This window comes from Heloderma suspectum, chromosome 10 (assembly GCF_057233095.1).
Source record: "Heloderma suspectum isolate Gila_16-S chromosome 10, 16-S_ref, whole genome shotgun sequence".
NCBI lineage: Eukaryota > Metazoa > Chordata > Lepidosauria > Squamata > Helodermatidae > Heloderma > Heloderma suspectum.
The window spans coordinates 6,031,481-6,057,125 of record NC_139467.1 but is presented as its reverse complement, the minus strand read 5'-3'; the positions used below and the strand labels follow the sequence as shown (position 1 = coordinate 6,057,125).

Here is a 25,645-nt window from a genome sequence, read left to right as displayed (position 1 = left end):
ACTGGCTGCCACTGCCCTGAACCTCAGGTAGACAGCAAGTAAAGTTCCAATGGCCAGCCAGCGGGCGGAGTATTGTGGGAACTGCCTAACTTTATAAAGACTTGGTTTTGTGGAGGGCCAGCCCTTCATACACCGGAGATGTGCTGAGGACACCCGGCAGCTGAAATCTTAACAGCGGCGGTCAGCAAGCACATCCTGAAAACATCTCCCCGCCCCACGAGAGGTTCGACAGACTCGATATCCCAACCTTGGACGGATTGTCCTACTTTATTCTACACCATGGAAGCCTGGTGACTCCCCTAACCTCTGGGCAGGCATCTGCTCTCAAATTGCCACTGCGCATTTTCGAAAAAGGTGGTAGGTGGTTAATTCAGCACTGGACTCTTCAGTTTGGGTGGCTGAAGCCAGGCTCAATTTCAAAAGGAACACATTTTGAGGAGAAGTAGGAAAGGAAGAGGGAGAAGAAAACCAAATTCCCAAAGATAGCGATTCCAGGATTTTTTTTTAAAATTGAAAGACATAGACGCAATATTCCTTTATTTTTTCTTTCTGGGATTTTGGAATGCTGGGCTCCGTCAAAATGGAATCACACGACATTTCCGAATGGACATCATACTATAACGAACCCACGGAGGTAGGTCAAGTGAAAATGTATTTGGGATATTTATGTTTTTGAAAAGGAAGAGGGTTAAAAGAAGGCGCGTTGGTGGCATGGTGGGAAATTTGTGTTCCATTTCTCTTTGGGCTGTGTGCATCCAAAATAACGTTAGTTGAGGCTCAGCCATACTGTGATCCCTTGGAGTGGGTGGGGTGGAGAATAACTCTGCTTCCAGAGCATTGCAGGCAGCTTGCTCTGAGATGTGCTTCCTTCATTACAATCTGCAACCCAAACCGTTGCTATAAGGAACTGTGGTGGCCATCCACATATGGCAATGGAAACTGGCTTACTGACAACTTAAAATGAAGGGAACGACAGCAGCGGGTGTAATTTAGTGCAGAAGATGGGTCTCATAGACATCAATAACATTTAAGAACTTAAGAACTGCCTTCCTAGTTCGGACCCAGGTCCACATAATCCAGCATTCAGCCCCAGCAATCAGCGGTCCGACTTCCCAGGGAAGCAAACAACCAGGACATGGAGGTGACAGCCATCCAAAGCTGTTTGCCCCCAACATCTGGTGTTCAGTGCTTTACGTATGGCCTCCAACCCTGGAGATTCCATCCAGCTATAATGGCGAATGATATCATCTACCCTCTATGATTCTGTCTAATAGTTTGTATTATGATCATCTCATTATTACATCCTAGAACATTTTTAAAGAAAACTGTAAGACAGTAAACCATAACACACAAGGACCCACGTCATCTTGGTACTTTCCATTCCAGTATGTTACAGCCCGGTATTCTCCGATCCGGCACCTTCCAGATGTGTTGGATTACAACTCCTATCATGATGGGAGTTGTAGTCCAACACATCTGGAAGGTGCCAGGTTGGGGAAGGCTGTGTTACACAAATTAAACCCAGTTTTCTAAAATTCTTGTGTCAACCTTCTCTTAAGCATAATAGTGCGTCACTTTTATTGTGGTGGTAAACAAGGGTGGGCAGACTTCAGGCTTGCAGATCTATTTTGCTTTTCACTAGAACACCAAGTTCTACCAACCAGAGCCAGACACAAAATGGTGGCTCGGGGCGTGGAGTCAATTATCTACTGCACCCCATGAACTGGCGTATATACAAATCTGCATGTGAGTTACCAGAGAACAGGGATTCTTCTAGTATCTTCCAATATAACACTCTAAAACTAGCCAGCAGAGCTGAACACTAAAACCTGGTCAAAACCAATCAATTAGTATTCCTATTTTACAGAAACACTGAGGCTGTGAGATAAACAGTTAGCACAGGGCCAACCATGTCAGAGAGTTTTTTCCTGGCTATTTCATTTGCTCTCATTAAAATATTGGGGGTCAGCAACACTTGGCGATTTACTGCAAATCACCCACATATTAGACCACAATCTGGCTGCCCCTGTGCTTAAAAACAAAACAATTTTCTAATCCTGATGTTTCTGCTAAATCTTTCCAGCTCCTTCATCATGGCCATCTTTGGTGCAATTTGAAAACCATATAATTAATCCCATATTGATTTTTTCTCCCAACTGTTGCAGCTGTATAACTCAAAATTGTGATCAAAGGGTCTTCAGGTAGAAAAGACATCATCATTTGTGGGGGGGGGGGGAGAGGTTTAAATTAAATTATTAAAGAAGCAAATGTGCCAAACATACAATCATGACACTTCGCTTCTCAGCCTACTGGCTCAGATCAAGCGTAAATACAGTTTTCTGTTGTATAGTTTGAAACACCAATTTCCAAAATGCCTCCCTAAGCAGAGAGCGCGCAGTTAAGTCCTCTCAAAAGGGCATTAGGCTGCCCTAATGCAGGGGATCACCTGGGCTTCTCCTGTGCCACCCGGCCCTACAGTTTCAACGCAGTTGGAGTTTGCCAGCCCATCTGATCTTGGGCTCTGCTAGCCCCATACACATACCTGAATAAAGGTGATGAGCTACTTCCTTTTGGAAATGTAGGGGAGAATAGTACTTGCCTATTTCTAGGACATTTCCCATATTTTAAACTCGCTGTTGCAGTGTCCAGTTAGGAGCAGACGCATATAGCTCTCTGCCATTTGAATGTACTTTTGCACAAAAGTGCCCGGATCTATGTCAGCTCGCGCTCACTCAGTTCCTTGCACTGCTTAGCTAAGGACACATATTCAGAATAGCTCCAAATGCATCCATTCCACTGCGTATATGTAACTCATGGACAAGTCTCTTAAAAAAAAAAAAAGACAGGCTGTAATCCTAAACCCACTTACCTGGGAGTAATGTTACTGCACCTAAAAAAGGATATTGCAGAGTTGAAAAGAGCAGCTGAAATAATCAAAGCGCTTGGAGCAAATCCTTTATGAGGAAAGGTTCCAATGTCTGGGACTGTTTAGCTTAGGAAAAAGGCGAGTAAGGGGAGACATGATAGAGGTGTACAAAATTATGCATGGTTTAGAGAAGGTGGATAGGAAGACATTTTTCTCCCTTTCTCATAATATTAGAACCTGGGGTCATCCCATGAAGCTGATTGGGGGGAGATTCAGGACAGATAAAAGGAAGGACTTCTTCATACAGCGCATAGTTAAACTATGGAATTGCTAGCACAAGATGTAGTGATGGCTACCAATTTGAATGGCTTTAAAGGGGGGTTAGACAAATTCATGGAGGATAAGACCATCAATGGCTACTAGGTTATATGCTATCTCTAGTATTAGAGGCAGAAGGCTTATGTGCACCAGTTGCTGGGGAACATGGGTGGGAGGGTGGTGTTGCCATGTTCTGCTTGTGGGCTTCCCATTGGGGCAGCTGGTTGGCCACTATGTGAACAAAATGCTGGATAGTCTGATCCAGCATGGCCCTTCTTATATATATTACATAATCCTTCTTATGTTCAAGGATTCAACTGTAAGCCTGCGATGCTATGGCCACTTTCTTGGGAGTTAGCTTCAGTGAACGCATTTGACATTAAGTAAGAGGAAGCATAAAGCTTTCTCTGGCCTGATTCACATATAATGACAACCTGGTTCACACATAATGACAGCCCACAGTGGGTTGTTGTTGAATCATGGGTTGTCGTTATGTATGAACCCTGCACTATGGTTTAACATTGAACTGGCTTGCATGTAACAACAACCCAGAGTACTGGTTGAGTATGGGTTGTTGTTGAATCATGGGTTGTTATGATCCCTGCACTATGGTTTAACTATGGATAGTTAACTATGGATAGTTAACCATGAACTACCCAGGGAGAGAACCCATGGTTGTTGTTGGGTTGTGAACTCTGGGATGCTTGTGATTAACAACCCATAGTTCAACCATTGTGCACGGCTTGCATGTAACGACAACCCACTATTCAACAGCAACCCACAATTCAGCGACAACTCTTAGTCAACCCCTACTCTGGGTTGTCATTATATGCAAACTAGGTCTCTTTTTCTCTTCACACATAACGACAGCCCAGAGCATGGATTGTCATTAGAAATATATTTCCAGCCAGTGTAGAATATATTTTCTGGGGGAAGTTGCTTCTGTCAAGGTTAGCGTTGCCTCTTACACCGGAGGTGTCAAGGAAATAGCACTCTGTAATGTTGGGGGAGGGATTAAACTTTCAGAGAGGACCACGGCTCATATGTACCCTCCATCGCCATAGCACCCCCATCTGGGGCTAGTCTTTCCCAGCCCCAAGCAAATCTTTCTACCATGTAAGGACAAGCTTAAGGTGATCCCTTGACAAACAGGGGAGGCAGTGAGGGGAATTTTCATACATGCACATACCCAGTAAAGGCTGGTGGCTCCGATGTCAGTGGGGCAGTAAATCCACTCCAGATTTCAGTCAGAACCAGTCGGAACTCTAAAGGAGCTATTCAAGGTGCAAAGCACCTTGTATAGAAACCAAGAGCGGATTAACTGCCCCACAGACATAGGAGCCACTAGCCTACACTACACATACATGACTTGATCTCTCGTTGCTTGATGGCACACTTTATTTATAGATTTCTGTACTGCTTTCTCAAAACATGCTCAAGGTGGTTAACAAAAAATAATGGGAATATTATTATTAATGCTGCTACTGACATAATGGGCCTTAAGGACAAGTCACTGTAGAATAAGTTCATTAAAAAGAACAATGCCTGCCCATGGATTTGTAGTCTTAAAGAATCTTACCCAGCTTACTACCTTCCAGACTGGTTGGAACACAACTCCCATGATCCCCAACCAGGAGGGCATTGGCTGTGGATGACAGGAGTTCTAGTCCAACCAGTCTGGAGGGCACCAGGTTGGGAAAGACTAGTCTAAAGAAAATAAAGGCGATCAGAAAAGGGGAGAGGAAGGACAAAATAATGTAGCTTTAAAAAACGCTACAAACCCGGGTCTCAGCTGAATGTGTGAATGGTCACTGTGGAAAAAAGCTCTTTGGGTTGACATCGCATGTTTCATAAGTTCTGCCTGAGGTGAGTCGTCTTTGATGGCTTGTTCATACATACAGGCCATCACTTGATGCTGAAGTCAACAAAGGATGAATGTGCATGCGAGTGAACAGGCCCAACGATGTAACTCACTGAGCAACCGAGAATCCAGCCAAGTTATGGGGAGAAATTCAGAAAAGCCCAAGATAGTGTCTGGGCCAAGGTACCACCAGGAGGCCCAAAAGAGGCAGCTCTACAGCAGAAGGTCCTCTATTGCTAACTGCTCAAGGACCTAGACAAACATTTCAAGAAGTACATTATTGTGCAGCTTGGTGAGCCGTTGTTCCAGAGACACAAAGGGAAGATCCGGTTGGGTATGGGCTGACTTTATAGGCCCAGGCAGGGAGTCAATCCTGTAAATGTGTTTTTCCTAAACAAAAAGGGGAAAAGACTATAGCACAGGGCATACTGGGGAGAATGGTGTGGAGGAGCGGGGGAAGGAAACACATCCATGGATGGGGCAGGCTCTCCACAAAAGGCCAGCTAACCACCTGGAGGCCAGGGGCAGGGCCAGTGGCATGCTTCCAGGCCCAGCCCGCCCCCAACACACAAACACTCAACATTCTCACTCATAGGCCATCTGCACAGGGCTACTGCTGATGGGATCAGAAACCCATAAGCCTCGCACCATCTGGGTAAACCTGCCAGCACCTTTAGACTTTTTTTTAAAGGAACATTTTCACTTCTCTAGGTTAATACAGGCATAATACTTCCTTCTATTTTGATTTCTAACTTTATTTTGATTTGCTTTAAATGCCTGTGGGAGGGACTCTGACCTGACAACTTGAGACCCAGTGGGCATTCTGGAGCTTTCCCCAACCTGGCGCCCTCCAAATGTGTTGTACTACAGCTCCCATCATCCCCAACCAGCACAGCCATTTGGCCAGGTTGGGGAAGGCTGGGATACTGGGTTTCATTAAAGATAGGAATATCAATGGCTGTTAGGCACTGTAACTAAGAATGGAGTTCCATATTCAGACACATTCTCCATATTCAGTGTCTGCCTAGGCCTGATTTCCGATTTCTGGGGACAAACAACAGAGGATGCCTACTCCCATCATGGTCTGCTTGTCTGCTTGCCAGCTTGCCAGGGGCACCTGTGACTGGCTACTGTCAGTGCCCTTTGATCTGTCCCAGTGTCAATTTCTTGTGTTCTTTATTTTCTTTGTCAAATATAGGAGAGTATACAAATGGCAGAACCACAAACACACAAGGTTGTTCTACATAGTTACCTCTATAACAACAGCAACTTCACCATCATCTCATCATTATACACTAAAAGCAAAGCCCATTCTCTCAGTGCCAGTCCTTAGGTAGCCAAAACGGCACCATCCATACACAAGAAGGAGAGACCAGCAGCTTTGGAGAAACCCCAGAGGTTTACAAAAGAAAACAAAATCTTAGAGAAAAAAATAATAAGAGCGGGTGACCAACAACTGACTCGTCGGAGGGGTGACAGAAAACCAGGGAGAAGGGGTGGAATTCAGCATCCTATAAAAGGGTGGCCTGGTTGGCTAGAACCCTGAACAGGAGCAATCCATTCTGCAACTAAATCGTGCATTAAAAACGTGGTTGTTCAGGCAGGCATTTGGGGTGGGCTAGGGTATTTTAAAAAAAAAAATTATGGTAAAATTTTATTGTTTTAAATTGTTTTATGGTGGGTTGTACATCGCCCAGAGTGGCTGGATGACCAGTCAGATGGGCGATTAATAAATTTAATAAATAAATAAATAAATGTGGCAGGGCCCACTTGCGCGCTCTCTCTCTTTAAGGGTATTAATATCAGTGGAGGCTGATAGCTCCAATGACAGTGGGGTGGTGAATCTGCTCCAGGTTTCAGTCAGAACTCTAAAGGAGTTCACACCTTGGATAGCTCCATTAGAGTTCTGACTGGTTCTTGACTGAAACCTGGAGAAGATTCACTGCCCCACTGACATTGAAGCCACCAGCCTCCACTAATTAATATACCACCTTTACACCATACAGAACCCAAGGTAGCTTACTTTTTTAAAAAAAACCAACAGTTTAAACAACCCAAAACATCAGCAATAAAACAAGATCAAAACAAACCATTAAAAGACAGATGCAGCAGAAACATTAACATCCAAGAACAAGGATGGACCCAAACTGAAAAGTCAGTGACCGATCAATGGGGGTGAAACAGGAATTCTACCACTGAACTGAATGGGCCATATCCTAGAATGGTATAAATCAGTGCTCCAGTATTTGAGTACATCCCGTACACCTTTGGCCTTGTGAGAGGGATAATTCTTTTAAGCTACAATCCTGTCGCCACTTACCTGGGAGTAGGCCCCATTGAGTTCAGTGGGGCTTACTTCTGAGTTGACATGTACAGGTCTGTGCTGTTAGGCTTCCAAAATCTAGAACCCCTACTTCCCTGCACCACACCCACACAAACCCCAGCAATAGACAGTCAGGAAGTCTCCATTTGGTGAATTTGTCTATGTGTTTGTAGTAATTCCAGTTCAGATGATCAAAGGGTTTGATGAAGTTTTACATCCAAATGATCCAATGCAGCAGGAAGAGGAAGTAGGGAATTTGGGAAATTGATTCACTTAACGTCTTTTCGCTCTCCAGTAGAGATAAAAATTTCCAGGTTGCATCACTCCATGCAATGACCCCATTGCAAAATGACTGTCATCCTTGATCTGATTAAACTAATTCGGGTTCATCAAACTGGAGAAAATATGTCTGGGTAGGCCGTTCACATTTATAACAAAAATTATGATAAACAGGCTGTCTGCTGATTAAAGCATGTTTAGCTGACCTCTCCTTTAACTATGTAGATTGCAATCCTATACACACTTAACCTGGGAGTAAGTCCCATTGAACTCAGTTGGGCTTACTTCTCAGTAGAAATGTATAGGATTGCACTGTTAATTGATTAATCACTGAAACATAAATAGATGTGTCTAATATCAACATCTCAATATATGTGCCTTTTTAAGATACTGGGAGAATGCAAGACACAGCAGCCGTCCTGAATATCATCTTTTAAAATTCTCTATTACAGTAGCACACTGGAACCAAAATAGCCACCACCAAAATCAAACAAGTATGCCCTTAATTTTAGCACCACCAATTAAAATCGTCCCCCACCAACTCGCAATTGAGCTCCATTAAAATCAGTGGGAGGTTTGGATTTCAGCCAAAGCTTAATGTACTGATTAAACTTGCAGTCCTACGAACAATGGTTTGAATTGAGGTTGTGGGTCATTGCAACAGTTTGGAACCACCCTTCCCGCAGGGTGATATATGTTTATTGTATTGCTGAAGATTTTACAATTGGGCCACTTTCTATGAGTCACTTGAAAGAACTTGGATTAATAAGTAACTTTGCTATCAGTATACCTTCAAATTAACATTTTCATTCTAGCTGGTGAGGCGTTCTGTATAAGACAAAAGTTTGCACACTATATAATTGATTAATTTGTTAAATGAGAAATCAGCAAAACATTCCTTAACCAGCAAACAGCCCTAATTTTTTGCATGCATTCTCGGTGCTTGAATATTTCAACAGCAACAGAAACCGATCTAATAAAAAAAGATGCAGCATAGCAATTCTTATTTTTATATATGCAAATGGTCTGCTCCAAACAAAGATACTCTAGAACCTTAATTAGCTGTTGGTTACCATCAACCACACTGCCAAATTCCACTTTGCACTGAGTACCCAAGGAGCACATGAGAGGGAATGTTCTGCTTTCACACCTTGTGTCTTTCAGGTTAAAGGGGCGACTGACAATGCCTCAGATGAGAATACCCAAAGTTTTGGAGCTAAAGGCTAAATATTTTTTTAAAGAGGTAGTAGCCCTAGCTGCCCGTGTGGGGGAATGACCCATGATTATTGATTCCTACACATTCCCAGATTTCTCCAAAGTGAGGAGGGCCTGGCGCTAGGCTTATGTACAAGAACACCTGTGTTATGAAAAGGCGCGTGGCCCACACCTAGCGTGACGAATCCTCAGGTATGTGAGTTGTACATAGCCTTAGATATGAGACTATTTAATGGGCGGATCTGGAAAATGGCAAAAGTCTGGACAAAGGTTACTCTGCAGGTCACACAACTATAGAAGCTTCTTTGTAAAAATAAATAAATAAATAAATAAATAAATCATGAGATATAAAATGAGAGGATCCACAACAGCATTGATCCAAAGGAATTAAAAGCCAGCAAGGCCAATGAGCTGATCAACTTTATTGGGGAAGTTCTTTGAAAAATACCTGAAGTGAGGTTTTAAATGTGTTTGATTTAGGTGTTCAGAGCAAACTAATCCAAGATCTCTTCTTTTAAAAGTTTTATTTATTTATTTTACTTACTTACTTACAGAGCAATAGAGGAGGTGGGATTTTTGTGGTGCCTGATCTGCTACTTCCAAACCCCTGCTGCTCTCACAAGGCGGGAGGTAGGGGGCATTTAAAAATTAGTATTCTTTCCCGGCAAAGCTCTTGAAAAAAAAAATCCCTCCCATTGAAACTGATGGGAGAGGCCTGATCTCTGAGCCTCTTGGGAAGCCAGGGGTCTTGGATCCAGAGAACCCAAGGCTGCCCCCAAAATGCCTTATTTGGGAGCCTATAGCTGGCAGGTAATCCTAGCCCAATGGACATACCAGGGAGCTTCAGAGTGGACAAGCCACCCTGCCTCCACCAGTGGAGGGGCCCTCTCATCCTAGTCTCTCTCATCTGGCCTTTGGTGGGGTTTGGATTGCTCTGTTACTTGCTCACTTATTACTTATTTGGAAGATAAAATATTTTTGGAAGTGACTAACTGATGCATTCACTTGCTGATGGGGTGGGGTGGGGGTATCAAAATCATTAAGATACTTCTACCCTGCTAGTTTGGACCTTAGTAAAGAACACATTACTGAATGCAGTAGGATATATTAAGTCCTCCAGAGTGTTTCTCTGCTAATTTAATTGGATTACAATCACCTCTCTGTATTGTAGAAGAGGTTGTTTTTTTTAATCCCCAGACCCTTTTACTTTGCAATCAGGGCCAAACATGGGTTCATAGGTCTCCGGTCCCTAATCTGTTTCCTAGGGCCTCAGATATATTTGCCATAGCTTAAGTCTCCATTGCTGCCAATGGGAAATGGTTTACCTTTCTAGGCTTAATTACCATGCAGGAGGAAATTTTCAAGAGGGATTGCAGCACTGGAGGGAAGGGTTAACTCCCCCCTTCCTACATGCTGCAACACACCACAGTACAAATTAAGTGAAGAATTTATTTTATTTGAAATTTGGATGAAAAATTAATTGGATGGCCCATGAAATTTAAATAAATCCTAGTAATTCTTTCTAAAGTTGAATATATAGATATAAATTATAATGAAACTCTATATAAATACATAGATTTTATGCAGATGTTAGGCGTATGGGCCTAGATCTGGACTCTTTTAAGTGCCTAGCGACACCCCTGTTTGTAAGTTTATAACTGTGGGAATGAAAAGGTGGTTAAGAAAATTACTTTTCTAGAGATCTGTAAATCTGTGACAGCATCTCCAAATCATTTTCTTTGCCTAAAAACAGCTGCAGGACAGGGTGGGGGGACACCTGGATCAAGGCTGTGGCACTAGGGGGCAGTTTAACCCTCTCCCTGTCAGAAATGCTCTCTATGTATTATTAGCCTCTGTGGGGAAAATAGGTAAACAAGACATGCTGCAGCCCTATGTATACTTACTTCAAAGTAACCCACAAACTTTCCCAGTAGCAACGTATGGCTGTGAGAGCTGGACTATATGGAAGGCTGAGCGCCGAAGAATCGATGCTTTCGAACTGTGGTACTGGAGAAGACTCTTACGAGTCCCCTGGACTGCAAGGAGGTCAAAAGGAAATCAACCCTGAGTGCTCATTGGAAGGACAGATACTGAAGCTGAAGCTCAAATATTTTGGCCACCTAATGTGAAAAGAAAACTCCCTGGAAAAGACCCTGATGCTGGGAAAGATCGAAGGCAACAGGAGAAGGGGACGGCAGAGGATGAGATGGCTAGATAGCATCACCAATGCAATGAATATGGACTTGAGCACACTTCGGGAGAGAGCGCAGGACAGGAAGGCCTTCATGGGGTCATGAAGAGTCGGACATGCTGAACGACTGAACAACAACAAACCCACAAATGAATACAGTGGGACCTATGTCCAATGCATGGGTGGTTAGGATTGCAGCCTTTATCTCCCAAAAGCAGAAAATAGGTTGTGGGGTGGGGAATCATATGGAATCTCCCCACCTCAATCTGAACACATTGACAGTGATCACTGGAACACTTTCTAACCCTCATTCTGTGTGTGCTCATGGTAAAACACATTGTAGTGTCATGTAGTTGTGACACAAACCACTACTGCGTATGAGAATGTTTTTATTTGTTTTATATAAAGATTTCCGTCCTATGCAATACTCAGGGCAGCTTCCAACGATTTAAAAGCATAATAAGATATAAAACTCTACATCCAATAAAAATACACCCGAGGCAGTGATAAAACATAATCTTTAAATAAAGCCCAATTAGTATAAAGGCATTCTGTAATCCAAGGGATATAAGCTATCTCTTTCCGGCTTTATTAATCTGAAATGTTTCATGTAATGATTTACCACAGACTGGAAGAACTCTAAGCCTAGAGAGGGGCTGTCAACTTTTTTTATTATTCCTGTGCCTTTAGCAGAAACTTAATAGACAGAAATTCAGTTGGCAAAGCTTTTCCTAGCATGGAGCTAATGTAATGGGGAAAGAGGTGTCTGCTAAATTTCTGTGTCAGGCTACTATTAAAGGCACAAGAGCAGAGCCAGTGAAAAATCTGGCAACTCTACATTCAAGCCCTTCAAAAAGAAAATCCTATTGCAAGCCCATATAGAGTTGGCGCCTATTAGCCATTTTTAAGACAACGGCTCTTTTCTCCCTGCCCCCTGCAGTGGGACAGTCCATCATCCCTCCCAGCCCCCAGGCTTTCGGAATTGGTCCAAACTTTCCCATGCAGGAAAATCAACTTAATTTTAGCACCTTCTGTGGTCTTCGCGGAATGGAGTAAACAGAAAACCTGCTGAGCAGGATGTACACTTTGTCCAGGAACCAATGGGTATCCTTCAGAGGAAGGTGACGACAGGATATGGCTGGATAGGAGGGGGGATTTGGGGCTGGATAGGGAGGTGTGGGGGATTTGGGGCTCAACCAACTCCATCGGAGCAAGCAAGCTGGTATTCTATTCCATAGCAGCAGGGTTTAACTTGAGCCAGGTTTCAAATAAAGTTAGTGCCAGAGCCTATTTTCAGAGAGTGCCAGAGTGCCACCCATATACATACAGCTTTATGGCATAAGCAAAAAGAAATAAGTCCCTGCCTTAAGGGGCTTACAATCTAAATTTCAAGAATGCAGAGAGCACCAGGAGGAAGTGAGGAGAGTGGAGTGGGAGGCACATGCAGTTAAACGTACTTGGGCTTCAGTTCATTAGGGAATATGGGAAGCTGCACAATACTGTCTATTGACCATGCTGGCTGGGAAAGATGGGAGCTGCTGCTGCTGCTGTTGTTCAGTCATTCAGTCGTGTCCGACTCTTCGTGACCCCATGGACCATGGCACGCCAGGCCTTCCTGTCCTCCGCTCTCTCCCGGAGTGTGCTCAAGTCCATATTCATTGCCTCGGTGATGCTATCTAGCCATCTCACCCTCTGCCGTCCCCTTCTCCTGTTGCCTTCGATCTTTCCCAGCATCAGGGTCTTTTCCAGTGAGTTGGGATCTGTAGTCCAAGGCATCTGGAGGGCGCCAGGTTGGAGAAGACTGTTTTATAATCTGACTGGCAGCAGCTCTCCAGGGGATGAGGCAGGAATCTTTCCCAGCCCTATCTGGAGATGGGGCAGAGATTGAACCTGGGGCCTTCTACATGCAAAGGAGGGGCTCTGCCACTCAGCTAGGGTTCCTCTTCTAAAGGGAGGGAATGATGCCAAAGCTGGATGTGACATGGTGGGAGAGCTGTGATTGGATCTTCTGAGGTCTTTCCCTTTGATTGAAAACAGCGGGGGGGGGGGGGGCAGACTGGTTTAGATTGGAGCTATAGCACTTGAAGGGGTCAGCCCCTTCACCCCACACCACTTCCCCAACTTCAGTCACTCCCCGCAAACTGTTATTAGTTACAGCAGCCTTCCCCAAACTCAGGCGTGGGCAAGTTGTGGCCCTCCAGATGTTTGGGCCTACAACTCCCGTCAGCCCTCACCACTGGCTGTGCTGGCTAGGGCTGATGGAAGATGTGGGCCAGACTGTCTGGAGGGCCACAAGTTGCCCACCCCTGCCCAAACTGGCACCTTCCAGATGTGCTGGCTTACAACTCCCACAGTGGGATAATGGGAGTTGCCGCCCAACACATCTGAAAAGCACTAGGTTGGAGAAGGCTGAGTTACAGAAGAGAACAAAGGCAGGTACAATATAGGTATCAATTCCCCCCGCCCCTTCCATGGGCTAATAGCAGCTTCAGATGGGGCAGAATTTAAGTCTGGGAAATGCCACTGGGAAGAGGGTAACACTGACCCGCAGTCCACCAAATCACATTTAACTTTGCTGTTAGAGAGTCAGTTCAAAGGCTGCATTGGGAAAAATTGAAAAATCAGAATGAAGCGTTAGAGATGCATCCCATTAGTGATGGTGAAGACAAAAAGAGAATGACATTGTTATTACAGATGAGCTACTCTAGAATAAATGGTCATGATGCATCTCAGCCCTAAACACACGGAAGCGACCCATTCCTGCTGGTGGTTAGGAGTTCGATAGACTGGGTTTTCCACACAGGGACATTGTTTTAGGGGTAGCAGCGAGGGTGATGTCGCAGAGAACTATGCTACATATTCACAAATAACTAATGTGAACTAGAATTGCCACTTCACCCACAAGTCTATAATGCATGGGCAGATGGGGAAATCCACTATTTTCCATCCAAACGAGTACAGCAGGCTAATTAAAGCATGGAAAGGAGTAACTGGTCCCAAAAGGTTTCCAGCATTTTTAATGGCCCCTGCTCCTGTGCTTTTAACAACAGCCTGGGATGAAAAATATTGCAGGTAACCTTTTGCCATCACTGCATCTCCCAGGACAGGGGCAGGGCAGATTTTAAAAATAATAATTGTGGCATGCTTTCAAAGCCTTTGGCTTAACCCCTAAATTGCACCCCCCATTAAAATGAATTATGTATAACTGCTTTGGAGGCTCATTTATCCCTTAACATCTTGCCCGTCACTTCCCTCTATTGCCTTCTCCCTCCCAATTCACTGTTCAAATGGCTGATTATATCCTTTTTTCTTTTTTTAAAGCTGACGTTAGCGCTCCTTTGCATGTGCTTGCGCATAATACACTGGTTCTCAAAACTGTAGGCAGGCTGTCTTTGGAGGGGAGGGCAGGGGGCACAAGGCTCCAGGGAGGGATAGGATCTTGGCAAGCAGAGTCTTCCTCTGCCCATTCCCCCACTACAGCCAAGTTCCTTGTGCATGAAAACCTTCATGATTCTGATTTTGGGTGTCAAGATGCAGGGGGACAGGGTGTATGTGTCACAAAATAGAGGAAATTCAGAAGATGGGACCAAGATCAAAAAGCCTGAGAAACACTGGTGTAATGTTTAGTAAGCCCATACATTTAGGGTCAGACTAGACATGATTATTTGTCACATAGCTTGATTTTCTCAACAAACGGTCAGCCCTGGGGTGGGGGTGAGCTGGACTGGGACTATGGCCTGGGAAGAGGGGGGCGTTTACCCTTTGTCCCTACTGTGGCACTGATGGGAATCACACACACATACTCCACATGCCTGCAGTTCACAATGAGAAGAAAGCCCATTGGGACAACAGCGGGGGCACAGGGTTAAAGCCCCCTATATCTGCCAAGGTCCCAATTTGGCTTGCCTTCTGGCCCGGGCCCCTTCACAGCAGCTATTTGTTAAAGAGCGATCAACAAGCCAAGGGCAACCGGGTCCTTAGACTGCAAGTTTTCCAGGGCAGGAAACTTTCTTTTGATTATGCTACTCTGTACAGCGGTAAAGCTCCATGTTCCTTGATGGCATGATGTAAATAATACATGCTAGTAACCCTGCTTATATGACAGCAGTCACTTGACTAAAGAAATCATGCAGCGCAATTATAAGTATATTTATCCAGAAGTGAGTCCCATGGAGTTCAGTGCAATTGACTTCCGAGTAAGTATGCACAGAACTGCAGCTTTACAAGGTAATCCTGAGCCTGTTTATGCAGGAATAAGTCCAGATGTGTTCTATGGGGCATACCACCCTAATAAAGTGTATTTAGGACTGCAGCCCAAGTAAACCTGATAGGTTAATTGATCAATTACATTGGTGTAAATTTGCACACGAGGGGGGACAGGCACAGTTCCTCTGTTGTTGGATATTGTTGCATGCATATGATGAAACTTTCCCCAACCATGCTGGCTGGCGATGATGGGAGCTGTAGTCCCACATGTTTGTGGGGGACACAGTTGGGTCACATGGGAGAAAAAAAATGTTATCTAAGGTGGCGTCTTAAAAAGTTAACAATTTCCTGCCCAGTTAATCTGGAGAGGGGTTCATCTAGCTGATTAATCAAAGAAGTGTTGCAACCCTAGATCAAAGGTATCAACCACCAGAAAGGAGATTTAGATGCCTTAGAAAAATGGGCAGTTCCTGATCACATGCTTGCTGCTTTAAGGAAAGGTGCGACACACATTTATAAGGGGTGCAGGAAATTCTACTGATGCACTGTGGGTAATGTTGATGGTACTCAGTGTCTGGGACTGCACTCCTCTGCATGCCTACCAACAGGGTGTGACTTACTTCTGAGTAAGCATACATCAGACAGCAGTGTGTGACTAGTAAATCAGGACAAGGTGTTTATAACGGTTTAATTAATCTGGTGTAATAGTATATAATACATAGGCAAAACTTTACGATTTTGCAAAACAACCCTCTCTGTTCATTTGCATGGGGGTGCGGGTAGGCTTGCCTCCCAGTTTCCCAACTAAGAGGTGGGCTGTGATACTGCTCCTGTCATGTTTCAAAGGTCTTCTTGTACACAATGGGCAGCAGGGGGGTGGGGAGGATGAGAGCTCCCTCTGTCCTTTTGGGAAAGGACCAACAGGGCTGGTTGCCAGACCCTCATGCAAACAGCAGATTCTAATGTCCAAGGCTGCCTGTCCAGGAGGGAAGGGTGAGGGGTGATGGCCCTGGTCCAACTTGCACAACCGAAGCGTCTGCTTTGCTGTTTGGAAAGGATTTGGAGCTATCTGGGAGATGAGAGAGGCCATGGAAAAACTAAATCCCACACTCTCTTGAGCTGCAATTAAGGCTGATTTGTCCCCAAACTTGCAAGACTTGCAACGGAAAACGCTGTATCTTCCTAGTTGCAAACTAAAAGGTGGTGAGGTGGGTTCTTAAAACCTTGCTACGCAGAATCAGGCAGGTTTTCCAGAAAATAAGTTTTAACTTTCATCCAACCCTGGTTGTGGCAGAGAATAAAGCATTCAGAAAAACCCATGGGCCCAAGGTCAGCTAGAGAGGTCATGGCATTTTTGAAGTTTGAATACACATCACCCTAATCCAGGTCTAATGTATCACCCACTGTACCACACACTGGCTCTGTAATCAAATATATATCATTGTGAAATTTAATATATGTCTAATAAGTCTGGAAATTCTTACCTTTCCTATAAAAGAAAAAGTAAAATTCTAGGCCACAGGATTGTCAAGAAATGTTTGGGAGGGTTTTCTAACCCAGCCATTGGATAGGAGGAAGCCCAACCATTATTTTCTCAAAGTCAAATTTGCATGTTAGGAGGAAGAAGCCAATCCATGCAGCTGTGCAAACTGATGCATCTGAGCCAATTCACAATGTATGTGGCAAGTTGTGTTTGCCGCATACACACAGGAGTCTGCAGCATAGTTGTGTATTTGTAAACACACAGAGGACACATGCCAGAAAGCACATGTCCCCCCAAATATTTACAAACACACATCTGCTCTTCACACCTTACATCTGCAGACACCAAGGTGAACACACTGTGTCAATGTGAACTGACCTTCAAAGCCAGCCTTCCCCAACCTGGTGCCCTCCAGATGTTTTGGACTGTAACTCCAGTAATCACTAACCATTGGCCATGCTGGCTGGGACTGATTGGAGTTGTAGTCCAAAGCATCTAGAGGATTCCAAGTTGGGGAAGCCTGCTCAAAGCAATTGGTTCTGCATCTCTGATTTATTTCAACACATCCAACACAAGATGTTTCTCCATGGATTGTGCCCAATGGGTGCTGTCCATCGGGGGGGGGGGGATTTCCTACTGGACCCCAGGAACATCTAGTAAATTCCAACCACATGACAAGGGAGTTTAAGCATGGCCTTGAAATAGCTCTCTTTAAGCCAAGATAATGAAAGAAGGTTCAAAAGCCATCTGCTTTCTCAGAGACAATAGGAAGCTGACCTTCAATGGGAGCAGTCTAATCTTCTTCACTCATTCTAAAAATGATTTACAATGTTTGGACCAGAAAAACCAAGTTGCTGGTCAGACACACCCAAGGCAGGACTAAAGCAGATAGAAGAGGACGGATCGGGTAATGGAATCAGTCTAGAGTTCCTCTGACTGTTCTGTGTCGCTGCCTCAGGACCAAACTACACATTATGCTGCAGCTCCATGACTGGGATGCCCTATGACATTTTGTTCTTCAGAACAAATGCTGCTGGAGGAAGAGCAATTTGAGTCAGAGACACAGCACAGGGTGGGAGGTGTGCAAGGTTGGAGTCCCACCCACTGCAAATCGTCCATCCCCAGGGCTGTTTTTTGAAGAACAAAATTACATCCAGAGGTCCAGTGACAGAATGCCAGCGTTTGTCCCTTATTTCAAATCAAAACTTTGGTCTATCTAGCTCACTACTGCCCCCCGTTTTGGCAAGTGTGCCACAAGTGTGCATGAGAAAGTGCCACCTTCTCAGACGCTGCAGAATATATGCTGCCCTCTCCACCCTGGGTGTAATTTTGCCTCTGGTCCACTGAGAGGGAGAGGGAGAGAGAGTAGACCACCTTTCTCCGCTGGTGCCCTCCAGATGTGTTGGACTACAAAACCCAGCATAGCTGACTGGGGGATGCTGAGAGTTGTAGTCCAACACATCTGGGGGGCACCAGGTTAGAGAAGCCTGGAGCAGACAGCTGCACGGCAAGGGGGAAGCAGACAGTGCAGGCCTGCGGACCGGAAACTCCACTCTAGCAGTGCCCCAGATCCCTGCTGCATGTGCTGCTTGGGCACCTATCTAGGGTTTCTTATGCCAAGCGGCAACATGGTGTCAAGCAGAGGCCTTTTCCAGATTCCCTTAACTGGAGAGGCCCAGTTTTTATCCGTTGAGCTATGCTGCAGCAGCTGCTGATGTGGTGCAGCACCAAACCTGTACAGGAGATAATTTCCTTACTTTTTTTGTATAAGTTCACACACAACAAAACACTCATATTTGATTAAGCATATTTTTGATGCTCCAGAAGGTGGGGAAATTATAGGTCACTGTCCCGGACTCCAGACTGAAAACTATCCTACAATTAGATGAAAACATTCACACATATGTCCAGCTCTGTTCTGAAAAACCGGTTGAGTTCTTTGCTCTCATACGTACTCTAAAGAGGCTCTTCCAGAGTTTCATACCTTGGTTCTAAGTATTTGCATGATATCAGCCTACAGTGCTGGAGGGTGTTGCATTCTACGACCTGCTGGCACACTCATTTTTGAGTGCTGATGTCAAGTCGCAGGATGGCCTTGTAGGCCCCTTCCAACCCTACTATTCTATGACTTTTTAAACCATTTTCTAGAATTATTGCTTGTTAAGTGGTACTGGTATGAGGAAATACTGCTTGATGTCCTCACCATGATTAGGAGATGAGAAATGCCCCAAGCAGTCAAATGGTCCTCCTTCCTCTTCCTCTCTTGCACACCACTCACCCCTCCCATTTAATTTCAGAGCTAATTCTGGTTACTTCTACACTGGCATTTCTGCTAACCATAGTTAACCCAAACCACTGTTTGCAAACCCACTTCTAACCATGGTTACAGACTATGATTTGGCTCTAGCAATGGTTAGCAGAAATGCCAGTGGTGGCAGAAACCTAGCCACCATAAACTCCAAAACAGGAAAGAGAGGGAGGAATGCCCATGCAGGAGAGAAGGAGGAAGTGGGGAAAGAGAAGGGCCCCACAAGCCCACAGGGTGCTCCCAATCTCTTAACCATGGTTCAGAGATCAATCAGTGCTATGTCTGCACTCAGCCAGTATTTTATCACAGGGATCAGTTGTATTCCATGGCCACAATCCAAAGAACCATGCAATGAGCTCAATGTACCCAGTTGATGTTTGGGCTTCCATTTCCCAAACAGCAACCCAAAACACAGCATGGCAAACCATGTTTGATGCTCTAGGATCTTTCAAAGCATTTTCTGATATAGCTTAGGGGTCAAAGCACACAGTCAGAACTCCTATTGGGCAGACAAAAGGGTTTTGGAACACATCCTCAGATTGTGGCAGATGTTTTCTATGCATGTCCCTGGAAAGATCTGGGCCCAGACTGTGGACAAGAAGGTTTAGGTTAGACATTATACCACTATCTTTCTACCTTTTCCCACTTCCTGTTCCTTCTGAACATCCCCCCCCTAATGTTGTGTCCCCCCCACAAAAATCCAGAAGCTGAAAAGTGTGTCAAGATCCTCATATGCAGGTGCATGCAGCTTCCTGCTGTTGCATGGGAGGATCTGCAGACTGGCATTAGAAGACGGCATTTCTGACGCTCCTTGGTCCTGAAGTCACACACAGGGAGCTTTCATTAGACAGCCTTCTCCAACACAGCGCCCTCAAGATATGTTTGACTACAACTCCCATTATGGCCCAGCCAGCATGGCTACTGGCCATGTTGGTTCGGGATGATGGGAGTTGTAATCAACACATCTGGAGGGCCCTGGTCAGGGAAGGCTGCATTAGAACAAATCTCTTCCTCTCTTCTTCCCAGATAAGATGAGGATCCTGGGAGACAGTCATCCCTACAAAGCTAAGGTGAATCAGTGAGGACTCTTGGTCACAAGGCATTCATCCCAACAAGTTCTTGGCTGGCTCTTCCACCATCCTCAGGATCCTCTCCCCTCTCCGCCCCCTCCCCAGTGAAACATTGTGTTCCCGCAAGTGGGGGTCTGCCCCACATTCTGCAAAGCTCTACATTGGCAAGATTGTCCTTAGAACCAATGGAACAGGGTGACTGCTCCACCACCCTTAACTGTAAGGATCGTGGGTGGAGCAGGGGAGCAGGTTGCATAAGACAAACGTTTGAGTGGGTGAGTTTAAAGGGATTCAGTCCATGAAGCCAGAGGGAGAATGAGTGAGCAAGTGAGCCAGTGTCATGTGGTGCCTAGCTGTGTGAGCTGGAAAATCCCTCTCAAAATCTCAGCTCTGCTAACGAGATGACTTTAAACGAGCCACTGTCTTTCTGCTTCAGTCCCTCCCCGCCATCTGCAATATTAGGGATAATAATACCGACCTACCTTATAGAGATGTTGTAAGGGTTGCTGTGATTATGCAAGTGGTGCACTCACAAAGCACTTGGTCAATGCTAAGCAGTCAATGCTAAGGAGGGACTGTAGGGCCATAGCTCAGTGGTCAAGCCCCTGTTTGGCATGCAGAAGGTCCCTGGTTAAATCCTTGGCATCTCCAGGTAGGGCAGGAAAGAATCCTGCCTGAAACGCTGAAGCAGGTCAATGTCAACAATATTGGGCTAGATGGATGAATGGCATAACTCAGTATAAGGCGGCTTCCTGCGTCTTTCCAGCACTAGAGAGGAGACTGGACAGATTTTTAGAGAGACTCCCTTCCCTACTATTTCCCAAAGCTTGCCTCTGATGGAGCAGAAGTCTCCTTCTAATTATTTGGCAATCACACACCCAACTGAATTTACAGGCCAAACCTATGCATGTCTACTAAGACGTAAATCCCACTGAGTCCAACGGGGCCTTACTCCCAGTTCCCAAGTTTCCTTGGAGATGGTAGAGAGGCTAGGATTGCAACCTAACAGCACAACCCTACCCTTGTTAACTTGGACATAAATCCTACTGTGATCAATGCGGCTTGTTCCCTAGCATGTATGTTCAGAGATGGATGGCAGCCTTAATGTCATCGCTCTCTACCATCTCCAAGGAAACTTGGGAACTGTAGTTCTGCAAGGGGGGTGAGGATGCCCTTCTTTGGGATGCCCTCGGGGGGATGGATGCCCTGACAGTTCAACGGGTTTATATAAGCCATCCTTCCCAAAGCTGGCAGCCTCCATATGTGTTGGATTACAACTCCAATCTTCCCCAGCCAGCATGGCCATTGATGATGGCAGCTGTAGTCCAACACATTTGTAGGCCACTAGCTTGGGGAAGGCTGATGTAATGTATTCATTTATTGATTGATCACATTTATATTCTGACCTTCCCCCATGGTGCCCAGTGCACTGTGAATGGGGTGCTCTCCTCACTGACTCCCCTGCCCAGTGAACTGAGCTGGGATTTGAATCTAGGTTTCCCACATCCAGACCCAAGACTGTAGCCCAGCCGTCTCCAACCTGGTGCCCTTCAGATGTTCTGGACTACAACTCCCACCATTCCTGACCATTGGCTATGCTGGCCGGGGCTGATGGGAATTGAAGTCCAAAACATCTGGAGGATACCAGGTTGGGGAAGTCTGCCCTAGGCTCCTGAGGCATCTCTCCTTTCTTAAACAAAACCCTATTCAAAGTCATGGCTGTCTTCTCCCTGCCTCACAAGGCCTTCAGAAAAGGCTCTGTGAAAGTGGCTCAGCCACACACAGCAACAGACGAGCATATGGCCAATGAGGCCTGTGGCACCAAGCGGTATTGATTGGCATCACCCACCCATCCTGTGGCAGCAGGTCGTCACTTATCAATAAGGATCGATAGTGTTGCCAATTAAATCCCTATCTTATGCAAATAGCAGGCACTGTTTCTCTGCCCTTAAGCACCTGATTCTCCTTCAGTGGTTCTGAGCAAATAAATGTTCAGTAAATAAAGATGGTGCCCTCAGGGGAAATTATTGGGTTCATGTACCACAAACCCACCTCCTTTTAAGGTGAAGAAGGGTTCAGCACCACAGTCCTCTGGAAATGACAATGGGAACCCAAATATCACTGGACAAGCTGAGCACCTCCCTCCTCTTTGTTCCCTATGAGGCAGTGGTGAGAGAGTGTTAACTGGGAAGGAACCCTCCATTTTGCATCACAGTTTCCTTGAGGCAACATTTCAGTGGCAAATCTAGTGGCAGCTATCTTCTATTTGTGGTCCATCTCGCTACTCTTTCGTGGTAGAGTAGTGCTTTATGTGCTCCCCTGTAGGAAAATGGCAATTTTTTCCTTATATTCTGTGAGTCAGTGGTGGGCCTTCTTTCTTTTAGCCCCCTTCCTCCCGCCCGCCCTCCAAGAAAATACTGGTCTGTCCATTTATGGATTCCTGTAATGAGTAATGACACAGAAACAGGCTGTTCCTTGTTGGGGACCCCATGAAACAATGATGGGCCTTCACTACCACCAGTGGATCAGTCGTGGTCCACCCTTCAGTTTGTTCCCTGTAGAGACAATGTCATGCCTTCCCTTAATATGGTTCTCCACTGAGACAAAGGTGGGTAATCCCAGCCTATTTTCTTTCGCTGCATTTTTTGGTTAGCCCTTGTTAAGTCACTGCCACCTTTTCTGTTCTTTTTAACCTAAAAGGGCTTTGTATATTTAGCAGCTGCATAACAGAAATTCATTCGGTACAATTGCCTCCTTTACAGTATGTTAACTATGGGAAAAGCTTCACCTCTTGCTTTCTGTTTGTTGTTGTTCAGTCGTTAAGTTGTGTCCGACTCTTCCGTTTACTGCGCAACTATTAAAGGCCTAGAGCAGAGGTAGGCAACATGCTGCCCATGGGCACCAGTGCGCCCCGGACACCTTTCTTGGTGCCTGCCAATGTGCTTTCATTAAGACATTTCCTGGGATCACTTCAAAGCAAAGTGAGGACCTCCAGCCACTGCCATCTTCATTTCCCTTGAATGCCTCTAGGCCACGTGTGGGGCTCAGAGACTTTCTTAGGAAATGAAAATGATGGGCAGCTGCAGGCCAATGCTTTCTTCTGCTGCATGTCCAGCCACTAAGAAAAATAAGGGATGTGGGGGGGGGGAAATAAAGGGTCTCCTGTCACTTGTGTCTGATAAGCCACACCTCCCATGGTAGCCATTTTGTGGTAGTGCCCTGGACATTTTCTCAAACTGCCAAGTGTGCCCATGGGTCCAAGAAGTTTGCCTCCCCCTATCAGATTTCTCCCCTATTTGTCCCCCCATGGAATGTGAGTCTCCCTTTTGACCATCTCTCTTTGCTTCCATTAGGTATTTCCTTCAGTGAGCACTATGACATCCAGCTTGGGGCCTATGAACCCTATTAATTCCTACGTGACGTTAAACCCCCTCAGTTCCCCCAGCTCTATGAACATGACATATCCGAACAGCAGCTTGAGTAGCCCTTCTCTCACTGGACTGACCAATGCCACCAGCCCTATGGGCCTTCCAACAGTGGCATCCCCTGTCAGTCCAGTATTGACTCCGCTGGGAGCTCAGGCCCCCACTCTCAACTCTCTGTCACCCTATCAAAATGTCGGTCAGCCAATGGCCCCACTAGGCTATTCTCCGTCAAGCGTGAATAGACCCAAAGAGATCAGCAAGTCATACCGTCGCACACTGACCCATGCCAAGCCACCCTATTCTTACATCTCCCTCATCACCATGGCAATTCAGCAGGCCCCGAGCAAGATGCTGACCCTCAATGAGATCTACCAGTGGATCATGGACCTCTTCCCCTACTACCGTGAAAACCAACAGCGCTGGCAAAATTCAATTCGCCACTCCCTCTCCTTCAACGACTGTTTTGTCAAGGTGGCCCGTTCCCCAGACAAGCCCGGCAAAGGTTCCTACTGGGCCCTCCACCCAAATTCAGGCAACATGTTCGAGAACGGCTGTTATCTGAGGCGCCAGAAGCGTTTCAAAATTGAGGACAAGGCCAAGAAGCCTAACTCCAAAGCTTCCAATTCCCAAGACCAGGCCTCCAAGATTCCTGAAGGTCTTCAGGAAGGTCAGAGCCCCAACACAGGTTCAGAAGGGGCAGAGTCGGGCCATTCAGATACCTCCCATGGGTCTGAGGAGCAAAGAGGTTTGGTCCAACTAGATTGTACAGGGGGCCAGGGCTCCTCTCCAGCTTCTGAGGCCTCCCCAGCCCCCATCTCCCAGTCCATGAATAGTCACTACTTTGCCACGTCCATTACCAATCTGGATCTTCCAAGTGATCTCAAAATGGACCCTCAGTTCAACTTCAACCATCCTTTTTCCATCACCAACCTGATGTCCACAGAGCAGAGCCACAAGATCGACCTGAAGTCCTATGAGCAGGCTATGGCATACAGTGGCTATGGCTCCCCACACTCAGTGGAAAGCAAACATGCTTACGAGACATCCACCTCACTCAGTGAAACTGGCTCCTACTATCAGAACCTATACAGCCGCTCCTTGCTCAACGCTTCTTAAGGATGTTGCCCTATTGCAATGCGAAAAAGGAGGAAGCCAGAGAAAGAAGAGTGGTACAACTCTGCCTTGTACCACAATCACCAGCAAGACCATCAACAAGATGTTCCCTCCCTTTGCCAAGCAAATGCAACATGGCTGGTGGAAAGGAGTAAATCGCCAGAGGCCTGGCTCTGATGAACCATATGCTTTCAAGACCTCAAGACTGGTGCTGCCTCATAGCGGTCAAGACCTCCTTCGGAGGCCTTCCATTTCAATAGACTCACTTGCCCATAATGACCAGGGAGCTGAAAGGAAGTAGTCCACACCTTGCTGCTATCAACCAATGGCCAGCTGGGTAAGAACAACCAGAAATTCACCTTCACTTTGCTATGGTTGTACTGTTGTCAGCATGGGTTCCCAAAGGCAAATCCTACCATCCCCAAATGATGGACCCCACTATGAATCTTACAGTTATTGAAGATACTCGATATATCCAGGAGTAGAGCTTTGATGGATGTCCATGCACAGGTGAAAAGGGACACAGAAAAGGAAATTATGCAATCTGGAGCAAGTGGGGGACTATCCCTCATCCTAGGACATTTGACTTTTTTGACTCAACACAAATGTTACAGTCCATGGTCGAACTCTTGTCTTGGGATTCTCAAACCCACACATTTAGGTCAGAATCATACTTGGCGGGACTCCATTGTTACACACATACAAAGGGGTTTGGTTACACCAAAGACAATATAGGCCTCAGCCTGAAGAGGAGCAGGGAGAATATAGTTCAGTTTTTTTAAAGTGGCTTTATATTTAAATATTTGTGCTTTCTGTTGGGAAAAAGGGTAAGAGTTGATTTAATATATCATAGAGACAATTCAGGGGGGTGTCTTTGTTTTACATATGTGTCTCTCTCTTTTTATGGTATTAATGATAATTAAAACAAAATGGTATTCAGGTTTTTTTTTCCCCCAACAAGGAGTTTATAAACCTGATCAGGTGATC

The 25,645-nt window shown here is 45.5% G+C and overlaps 1 protein-coding gene and 1 pseudogene across 4 annotated transcripts in view; one reads left to right on the top strand and one right to left on the bottom strand.

Moving 5' to 3' along the window:
* The window catches only part of LOC146337528 (protein CFDP2 pseudogene), a 471,985-nt pseudogene that overhangs the window by 130,012 nt on the left and 316,328 nt on the right, over positions 1 to 25,645 (bottom strand). The window lies entirely within an intron of this gene.
* Positions 128 to 25,645, top strand: FOXA3 (forkhead box A3). 2 transcript variants are annotated; one of them, XM_084814819.1, is made up of 3 exons: positions 128 to 634; positions 8,812 to 9,054; positions 23,474 to 25,595. In XM_084814819.1, exon 3 carries the CDS (start codon positions 23,495 to 23,497, stop codon positions 24,659 to 24,661), a length of 1,167 nt encoding a protein of 388 aa, XP_084670945.1. In that variant the 5' UTR covers positions 128 to 634; positions 8,812 to 9,054; positions 23,474 to 23,494; the 3' UTR covers positions 24,662 to 25,595. The 2 variants fall into 2 exon arrangements, with proteins under 2 accessions (XP_084670945.1, XP_084670944.1); XM_084814818.1 differs by lacking the exon at positions 8,812 to 9,054 and having other exon boundaries at positions 23,474 to 25,645.

Excerpts from the sequence above, each read along its gene's own strand:
- FOXA3 (XM_084814818.1), top strand. The coding sequence starts at position 563 with ATGCTGGGCTCCGTCAAAATGGAATCACACGACATTTCCGAATGGACA. Across the intron at positions 635-23,473 it reads ACTATAACGAACCCACGGAG|GTATTTCCTTCAGTGAGCAC; the intron begins GTAGGTCAAGTG and ends TGCTTCCATTAG.